The sequence below is a fragment of the Arachis ipaensis genome, chromosome B08, assembly GCF_000816755.2.
Source record: "Arachis ipaensis cultivar K30076 chromosome B08, Araip1.1, whole genome shotgun sequence".
NCBI lineage: Eukaryota > Viridiplantae > Streptophyta > Magnoliopsida > Fabales > Fabaceae > Arachis > Arachis ipaensis.
In genome coordinates, this window is record NC_029792.2 from 11,627,667 (window position 1) to 11,637,425 (window position 9,759).

At 32.2% G+C, this 9,759-nt stretch overlaps 1 protein-coding gene and 1 long non-coding RNA gene across 5 annotated transcripts; one reads left to right on the forward strand and one right to left on the reverse strand.

Annotated features, from left to right (window-relative positions):
• Nucleotides 1,316-4,343, forward strand: LOC107610517 (spermatogenesis-associated protein 20-like). Of its 3 annotated transcripts, none has more exons than XM_021108884.1 (7): nucleotides 1,316-1,615; nucleotides 1,780-2,092; nucleotides 2,404-2,491; nucleotides 3,017-3,233; nucleotides 3,325-3,528; nucleotides 3,652-3,828; nucleotides 3,917-4,343. In XM_021108884.1, exons 4-7 carry the CDS (start codon nucleotides 3,183-3,185, stop codon nucleotides 3,965-3,967), a joined length of 483 nt encoding a protein of 160 aa, XP_020964543.1. In that variant the 5' UTR covers nucleotides 1,316-1,615; nucleotides 1,780-2,092; nucleotides 2,404-2,491; nucleotides 3,017-3,182; the 3' UTR covers nucleotides 3,968-4,343. The 3 variants fall into 3 exon arrangements, 2 of the variants coding, with proteins under 2 accessions (XP_020964543.1, XP_020964544.1); XM_021108885.1 differs by having other exon boundaries at nucleotides 1,780-1,977; XR_002351920.1 differs by having other exon boundaries at nucleotides 1,318-1,615; nucleotides 3,017-3,241.
• Nucleotides 4,494-9,421, reverse strand: LOC107611949. Of its 2 annotated transcripts, none has more exons than XR_001613535.2 (6): nucleotides 9,088-9,421; nucleotides 7,104-7,226; nucleotides 5,967-6,041; nucleotides 5,742-5,852; nucleotides 4,844-4,913; nucleotides 4,494-4,761 (listed from the first exon to the last, which is right to left on the reverse strand). It is a non-coding gene; the product is annotated as an uncharacterized LOC107611949 (long non-coding RNA). The 2 variants fall into 2 exon arrangements; XR_001613534.2 differs by having other exon boundaries at nucleotides 4,554-4,761; nucleotides 5,742-5,849; nucleotides 9,088-9,420.

The following is a 9,759-nucleotide window of genomic DNA, read 5'->3' on the forward strand; positions in this document are numbered from 1 at the left end:
TTTTAATATTTGTTGATGATCTCTAAAAATAATTCAGATACATAAAAAAAAATTATGTAAATTTTACACAAATCTAAAAAGTTAAAAATATTAAAAATATAATTATTTATGTATTTTTTTAATCTGTATAAATTTTTTAGAAAAAATAATTCCATCACATAGGATTAATAACTGAATTCCGGATGAAAGACAAATAATGGTCCATGCAATTCTTGCGCGCTGCGCCTACAAAGACTCGTAATACCCTCTTGAACCCTAAACCTCTTGTAGAGTGCATTAATTTAAGAGAGGGAACTTTTTATATGAAATAATCAAGAGTATATCTTTCGGGGTGGTCCAAATTCTTCTTTTGATATAATTAAGGTTTTTAATATTATTGATTTCTACGTCTGTTATACTGCTTCAAAAGCATTTAATTAATCAATATGGAAATAAAGGCCGGAGAGAAGGGAAAATCTTAATTAAATGGCTACTTCTAGTGTGTCCATTACTAAAACAGTGTAATAACTAATAACAATTAAGTTCTTTTTTAAGTAAAAAATTAACGAGATTATATTTAAGTTGATCTCTGAATTTGTAGGTGAGTTTGAAGTTTTTAAAGTTTTAATTGTTTTTATTTAATTCTCATCATGATTTTTGTTAATTCTTGAAATAATTTTTAATGTACAAATTTTAACAGATTCATGAACAGTTGAATACCCCACTAGATTCTATAAAATAATGTTATTTTAATTTTGACACTTAAATAATCCAAAAACAACACTGTAAATAGTGTTTATTGAAACTTCAATTAATTTACCTAACAAAATAAGTGATACAACGTCATTTTTGAACTATTTAAATACCAAAACTAAAACTGTATCTTTGCAGGTTCAGCGTGGTTCGACTGTCTATATCAGCGCTTTATTAACGTTTTTATACTGAAAATTATGTGAGGCATATTTACAAAGTTTGAAGAATATATAGAGGCAATTAAAATTTTAAGGACTAAATTGAAACGTATAAATTCAAAGGCCAAATTGAATATTTATTCAAAATATTATCTGACATTTAGATGCTTTTTTCGTTTTGATAGGATATTATTTGGATGTTAATCCTGTTTAATTTATTTACAGAGCTAAGAAAGAAATATAATATGATAATTAATATGAGTAGACATATAAATAAGGCCATGGATTCCTTACTCTCACATTTTTGTGGGAGTATATTAACCTGTATCAAAATAATTATAAAATATACCATTTTTTTTAAAATTTATTAATTATATTTTGACCCCTCAAATTATTGGTTTTTAACTTTTTTTTTCTTTCTTTCTTTTTTGGGTACGAGAAACTGAAGAGAATAGAGTTCTTGGAGAGCATCAACCAGATTGAAGCAATTTCCTTCTCTAACTCTGCCCTCACTCTCCTCTCCCTTTAGAGTTTGGAAAACCTTAACTCTGCCCTCCCCTTTCTTTTTGATTTCAGATACAGAGGCATTCAGAGAAGAGAAGCAGCTAAGGTTTCCATCCAACTTCAATCCCTGCCATTCTCATTCTCTTCCTCTGCAGCAAATTTCCTACGCCTGCTTCCGCCGCCGCGACCTGCTTTCGCCGCCGCCGCCGCGCCCTGCTTCTGTATGTTCTCCAGTTTTTCGGCTGCATAGCAAATGCTTTGCTGATAATCTGTTTCCCTGTCTCCTTACTTTTGCAGCCTTCCCCAATTAAATCTTGGTGATTAATTTGCTTTAGAGAGTAGACTCGATTATTGTGTTTGATTTTTCTCTGCCTACTATTGATAGGTACGCATATTCAGAGGAAGTGGGAGAAGAATCAGATGATGAAGAAGCTCAGTCTTTAACAAAGGGAAAGCATGAAGGTCAAGGTGGTGAACTAAGTATGGTCAAGCAAGAAAAGAATGTCGGAAGGGACGCACACTTGGATGTAGATAACGAGTCAGAGGAGGAGGAGGAGGACAAACGGGAATAAGCTCTTAATAGGTCTCTTTTAGCACACTTGTCCTTCTTTCTCATTTGGATTTTTCGTCTTACACTTGTGCCAGAAGTCCACAACCCGTCAGAAAGAGGCGTTGTAAAATTTTGTTCATTTGTACTGGTATACAACAGATTCATTTGTTTAGAGGAATACTAGTCTTTTTATATCTTTTTTTATTTTGGGGTCATGTGTATGTAATTAATGTGTAACATGCATTTGCAAATGCTGATGATCAAAATTCATTGTGTTCTTTATTCCCCCCACAATTTTTGGACGTGGAATCTCCTTGATTTTTGGATCAAGTCTCTAAAGTAGTATTTTATTGTTATATTTTAATCTCTTTTGTCCATTCTCTCATTTCTGGATTCTTTTTCTTCTAATGTTTCATGTATTCAGTCTTTATTGGAGCTTGATCATTATTTGTATCCCAGATAAAGCTGATGAATCAGGGCCAATCATACTTCATCTGGATTCTTTGAGTCTTCACTCTAGCATATCACTATTTGATAACATCAAAAGGTTAGGATGAAGTAGCACTTGATTTATTGTATACCATATATGTAACATATCTAGTTCATTTCTGCTCTGGTTATTAGTTCTTAAACATATCACAGCTTCCATATCTTATGACTTCACTACCATTCTATGTTACAAGTAGGTATTTTTCTTATGTTCTTGTAACTTGTAAGCATATATAATAAGATTAAATATACAGATGTGTCCATATATGCAGTTAGAGAGCCTTTGATATTTTAGTTTTGCCCTTTTGCTGAATGACTTTTGGTATTTAAAAAGATAGAAGACACACTGCTTTTATATCATGGATGTCTGTAAATTATCCTATTATGGATAAATTTTATATTGTTGTGTTGATCAAAATGGGAATTGGCAGTTTATGAGTTAGTTGGCATTGGCAGTTATAAGGGAATTGTGGATGAAGCTTGTTAAAGGAACACCTAGAGACAATTAGATCCTCTTCATTTTTTCAGTTTTGAGTAATTGCTAATATATTCAACTTTCTCCTTTTTGTTTTGCAAATTCCAGCCAAAGGAATACATGCAAATTGCGGAAAAAGCAGCATTATTTATTAAGAAAGAACTTCACAATGTTGAAACCTAAAGGCTGAACCATAGTTTCAGAAATTCTCCATCTAAAGCACCTGGTTTCTTGGATGATTATGCTTTTCTGATCTCTAGATTACTGGATCTCTATGAGTTTGGTGGTGGAATCAACTGGCTTCAATGGGCAATTGAATTGCAAGGTACTCAGGTAAAGATTGATATCTGAATCTGAAAGAAATTTTACGGTGCTTTGCCAGACATCGAGTTCCTCCTGAGATGTGTTACTTGCAGGATGCTTTGTTTCTTGATGGGGATGGAGGTGGATATTTCAATAATACTGGAGAAGATATATCAGTTCTTCTCCGTGTGAAAGAAGACCATGATGGGGCAGAACCCTCTGGAAACTCGGTGTCAGCTATAAATCTTATTAGGTTGGCTTCCATGCTTGCTGAAAGTAAGGCTGAGCACTATAAGCGAAATGCAGAGCACCTTCTGGTTTGTAAACTGCCACCTCTTTCCTCCTAGAAAACTTGTTTTCTTCTTTGTACAAGTTCCCAAGGGTGGAAAGTGATTATCACTTGGTAGTTGTCTAAGATTCCCCTTTACATGGTAGTGCAGGCTGTTTTTGAGAAAAGATTGAAAGCGTTGCCTATGGCGGTGCCCCTCATGTGTTGTGCAGCAGATATGCTGCGTGTACCTTCCAGAAAGCAAGTGGTTGTGGTTGGAGAAAGGAATTCTGAGAAATTTGAAAGAATGCTTGCAGCAGCACATGCATCATATGATCCAAACAAAACGGTGAATATATTTAACTCCTTTATTGAGTTGATACTGCATATTTCTTTTTGGTTGTCATCAATAACATCTGTGCGGATGTTGGTTGTAGGTTCTTCATATAGATCCCAACAACAAAGAAGAAATGGAATTTTGGGAATAGAATAACAGCAACATTGCTCTGATTACGAAAAATAAGCATGCAGCAAACAAGGTTGTAGCTCTTGTATGCCAAAACTTCACTTGTAGTCCGCCTGTGACTGATCAATCCTCACTTGATGCTTTACTATACAAAAAATCGTCCTCTTCATCAACATGAGATATCGGTTCTCACAAGTGGATGTTAGCTAAAGCTTAGAAGCCATATTATACACAACTTGTTGGTTCTGACTACTGTGTCAAATATTTTCTTCAGTGATATAGAGATTATGCTTGTCTTTTTACTCTCTATGCCAGCATTATCTTTCAAATTTGATATAGAATGATGAAAATATGTATATTTTTATAGTTAAAGGTTGAATAAAATAGTTATATATTAAGTTTGGTTTAGTTAAATAAGTTTGTACCTCAGTTTCCTGGGTGAACTAGCACAATAAAATCACCATGGATTAGTTATATATTGTATTCATCATACTTAGCAATAATTAGTTACGGGAATATATAGGTTATGAATAATTTATGTTAACCGATAAAGTAAAGGAAATTAGTAATATAGAATTGTAATATGAAGAAGGATAAATTAGTGTAAAAACAAATGATACATAGCTTAGTACTTTGTCTTTCAAAGAAAATATTAAAAATATCTAAAAAGATAATTTCTCATTCCCAAATGTCTTCATGCTCTGCTTCCACCTTGGTCCTATATTGCCAAGCATTTTCTTGTATTACGAGACATAAATCGTTGTACTCCTCTAAAATCAGATCCACGGCAAGTCTCATTCGTGTGGAGTCGTTAATCTGCTTAGAGCACCAACAATATAATTCTAATTAGAAGTGTGTTGGAAAAATTATGTTAAAAATACTTTCTTATAAATATGACCTGAATGTTGAAGTCATTTTGTAAAGTACATTCTCTCATCCAACCGGTCACCCAAACTCCGCTATCATTCCTATGATAAAAAGCATTCAACAAACAGTTATTATATACATATAAGATATAATCTATTAAACGAATTATGATATTTAAAAAAAATTTAGTTAAAATGCTAAAGAAAATTGTTTATGTATGAAGATTGTTCCCCTGTCAATACTACTTCTTATGGTCGTTCAACTCAAGGTTTTGGTGGATTCATGGCCTTCATAATGGGAATCATTGCCATGATCCGCTTAAGAAGGCAATGCCGAAGAGAATCTGCCCCATGGCCGAGCATGATGATTGTAACCCAATTTATCTAAATTATAGACAAGTTCACAAAATTTTTTTTCTTGCTTTTAACATGCATAAGCTTTGATTTGTGATTGCAGTTCCACTGGTGAGGAAACAAGCGTATGTTTTACCTAACCTCAAAATATTATTACTAGTTTGTGTTGATATGATTGGTGGCGTTTTCATCTTCAGTCCCATTAGATGTCATTATTGAATTCACTTTGGTATAAATTTGATCAATGTGTAATGCACTATGTCATCCCTCCAATGTATGTGTATTATGTATATATGCTGAATAAGTGAATAAAACTATGCTTGGTTTTTTTGTATAACCAAGTTACCAACTAATTTTCTAATTTAATCTATGCAAAGAGAGATCCAGAGGAACAAACGCTTTTCATTTTCCAACTGATAAAGGCAAATCACATTAAACACAACTATAGAAAAAAGTGTGACACAGCAAACTTGTGTTTAATTCGGCAAAGAAGCCAGAATGGCTATACACACATTAGTAAATTTCCTTAGTTAAGTCAAATCCATCATCAAGTATAAATCAATATTTAGAGTTTACGTGTGCAAGGGATCATCATTCAGCAATCCTCAGAAACACCATGGTATGAAAAACTTGGTCGTGCAGATCCTCTTTCAGCAACAACACTCACTAGCAGAACTTCTTCTTCTGCTAAATAACATCATCAAAATTGAGGAAATAAGGAAATAGAACTATCAGAAAAATCATGTGAAAAATGAAACTCTATGATTTAACTGTGTTCTAAGAAGATTTTAGACAACTCACCCTTAGCCTAGCTTCTTCTTGGTTGTCAATGTAAGTTGGCAGTTCTTCTTGCCTCATTAGAGCTTCATACAGAGCCTAATACATAGTGCAAGAGCATTACTTAGGTGAGGAAACCAGGGGCCAAAAAAGTAGTATTTATCAAATTGACAACCATATCACTATGACATTTTCAAAATGTATACAAACATAAATAGCTAGATTACAAAGAAAAAAAGATGATGATGACAATGAAATATTCGCACGAAGAGAACAAATGCACAATGGCAAGTATGCAATAAGCAATTCAGATAAGTCACCGTTTAAGTGACAGTAAAGAACTGAAAACCTAAAAAGAATAAAAGCTTTCGCAACATACTTGGCATTACTTGAATATTAGTATAACCACAAATAAATATTCACCACACTTCCTTAAGAATAATCTGGCACCTGTATGCTCTACAGCAAAGAATCTAGCATAATATAGGCTGCATAGCAAGTATATTGCAGTAAAACAGAAAAAGCATGTAAGCCATTTTGTGAGCTTCCTTTTGTGTTTTGCCACTGCAATTGGAGTTCTTGAAATGACTTGCGTCTTTGTTGTCTTGTTCTTAATCAAGAGCCAGCAGAGTTCTAGCATAGATCTACATGGCCATTATCTTGCAACAGCGGGATTTAGAAAATTTAGCTATTCTGAGCTAAAAAAGGCGACAAAAGGATTCAGCCAAGAGATTGGAAGGGGTGTAGGAGGCATTGTATACAAAGCTATTATATCAGATCAAAGAATTGTTGCTGTAAAGAAACTCAATGATGCGATGCAAGGAGAAGGTGAATTACTTGTAAAGATTGCTATTATTTTCCTTCTTTTTTTTTAATTTTTTTTTACTTAATTTAATTCCATAAAACTACACCCAAATTACTTGTAAAGATTGCAAACCTAAAAGGTAGAGATAGAATAGCAACATGTAATATAAAAGAACAAATATATATGCTTACAAGTTACAAGAACATAAGAAAAATACCTACTTGTAACATAAGATGGTAGTGAAGTCACAAGATATGGAAGCTGTGATATGTTTAAGAACTAATAACCAGAGCAGAAATGAACTAGATATGTCACATATATGGTATACAATAAATCAAGTGATACTTCATCCTAACCTTTTGATGTTATCAAATAGTGATCTGCTAGAGTGAAGACTCAAAGAATCCAAATGAAGTTTGATTGGCCCTGATTCATCACCTTTATCCGGAATACAAATAATGATCAAGCTCCAATAAAGACTGAATACATGAAACATTAGAAGAAAAGGAATCCAGAAATGAGAGAATGGACAAGAGAGATTAAAATATAACAATAAAAATGTCCCTGCTGCCAATATAAAATTGAGCATGAAGTGCATTCATAGGAGCACAGAAAACATAACTATAAACATTTACAATTAAATAACCCATTCTTCATTTGTTTTTTCTTACCAGTTTAATTTTCTTCTCCCACTATTTCTTCTAATATAAAAATCTTATAAGGCAGAAGAGACTTAAAATATATCAAAGAAATACTAAGTACAGAGCATATCAGCCCCTTATTTTAGTCGGATAAACCACAGTTGTAGTTTCAAGTCAATGTAAAATGAGGTGACACTATAGTCTAAGTATTAAATATATTTCTTGACCTTAGTGGTAAAATATTTAAAATAAGAGTAATACTACAAATAATTTTTTTAAAAAAATTTAGTAGAACAATTTAGTCTCTAAAATAGAATCATCAACTCTTTGTTTCTTTTGGCAAATTAGTCTATTGTGAAACTTTAATGAAATTTTGAGGTATTGTTCAAAAAAATAATCTTTGCCAATTAGACTCATTTGTGTCTTTTGCATTACGGGCTGACCTATTACCAAAGTCAGATTTTCTTAAAAAGTTAAGGTCTCCTTATTATGCACAAATTATTTTTATAATGGGCAATGGTGTTTGTAATGCATGATTATAAAAAGTTTTTAATGCTATTTTTTCAGTCACAATAACTATTTCTAGTATTATTAGAGAAACTTATTTCTATATTAAAAATCCCAACTCCTCTCGATTCTCTACCTTCTGATTATATGAAGAGTTATATTATTCTTTGGTCTATTATTGTATTACAATATTCAAACTTTTTCATATTTTGGTAGAACATCAACAAATTTGATCCACTATTATCTATATATATATATAAGACATTATTTTAAGTTGTATGATTGCTTCATTTCGTAATACATCTTTAATACAAACAACAATAATGATATCTAATTAAAGTCAATGTATTTAGATTTAGAGTAAAAGGAGAAATTCCGGTTAAGGTAAACGACTGTAAGCACAATTTAACTTATGATAATTTATCTTAAAAATTTATCTTTGACAAAAAAACCTATATAAATGATATGGGAAAGTTTTGTGATTTAAAATAAATTGGAAGTGAAAGCTTTAATCATCTTATTCAAAGAGCACAAAGAGTATGCAGCATTAAACAGCACACACTCAAACATATCGGATTAGAAGGGTCTAGATTTTTTTCCAAACAAAATCACTAGAATCTTCTCTCATTTTCTATTTTTTCCTATAGAGATTTACAGAAAGATTACAGAACAAGCCCATAGCAATTTTCAACGAAGATTTTGAAGATAAGGACTTGTTAAGATTCTTAGACGTATTAAATCAGCTCAAATCCCTTCCTACTCTAGCAGTAATCTACTAATTCAATATACAAACAACAAACACAATATATTTACACAGCAAAGGAAAAAGCTGTGATACTATCAAATTAATTCATGCAATTTAATTAAGTCCTAACCAATCAAAAAGTGAACCACAGTGAGAAAGAAATTTACAGCAGGATCCGTTGAAATGAAGAGTTCAACACTGAGAGATTTTAAAATCTGTAGTTCTGTACCTTTTCATCTTTCCTAAAACTGGGTTATGCAATGATTCAAAATTAGAGCACATCCAAAACTAAATATATTTCTTGACCTTAAAGGGCTTTCCCTATCATAAGAATTTTATTTTCAGAGAAGTATAACCTAAAACAACAGAAAGCAAAAAAGAACTTTCTCGCCGTCAAGAATTTAATAACTTACAAAATGAAGTTTCACTGCTAAGGAAAAAACTTACTCCTCGTGTACTGGAATCAAAACATAGGCCTTCTGAAATATATTTACACCCTTCCACCACCTTCTGAATTTGACATAGAATGTTGCTCTGTCACTTTGCTGTCATCCTTGAGAATGTCTGTCAGCCGTCTTGCGCGGCGGCGGCGGCATCTTGCGCGGGGGCGGCAGGTAGCGCGGCGGCAGTCGCAGGTTGGAAAGAGGAAGAGATAAAGAGATATTGAGATTTACAGAAGGAAAAGAGGAAGAGAGAAAGACAGGGATTGAAAACCCTAGCAGAAATTGATAAAGAGAGGAAAACCCTATTATACCTCTCTTCTCTGGATGCTTTTGAATCTGAAAATGAAAGAAAAAAGAAAAAAAAATTAAAAACTAATAATTTGAGAAGTTAAAATCTAATTAATAAATTTTTTTAAAAAAAAAAACGGGGTATATTTTGTAATTATTTTTATGAAGGTTAATGATACTCCCACAAAAATTGTGGGAGTAAGAAATCCATGACCTATAAATAATTATAACACATTTTTTTATGTAGGAACCTTTTGAATTTGTATAAATATTGTATATGTCTTTTTTTTATTTATCTTATTTTTGCTTTTTGAAAATCAATAACAATTAAATTCTAAATTTTTAAATCAAAAAATTATTAATATTATGTCATAAAATAAATTTTTTA

Coding starts and splice junctions, on each gene's coding strand:
- LOC107610517 (XM_021108884.1), top strand. CDS start 3,183: ATGAGTTTGGTGGTGGAATCAACTGGCTTCAATGGGCAATTGAATTGC. Junction 3,234..3,324: donor ATGGGCAATTGAATTGCAAG/GTACTCAGGTAA, acceptor TGTTACTTGCAG/GATGCTTTGTTTCTTGATGG. Junction 3,529..3,651: donor GAAATGCAGAGCACCTTCTG/GTTTGTAAACTG, acceptor ATGGTAGTGCAG/GCTGTTTTTGAGAAAAGATT.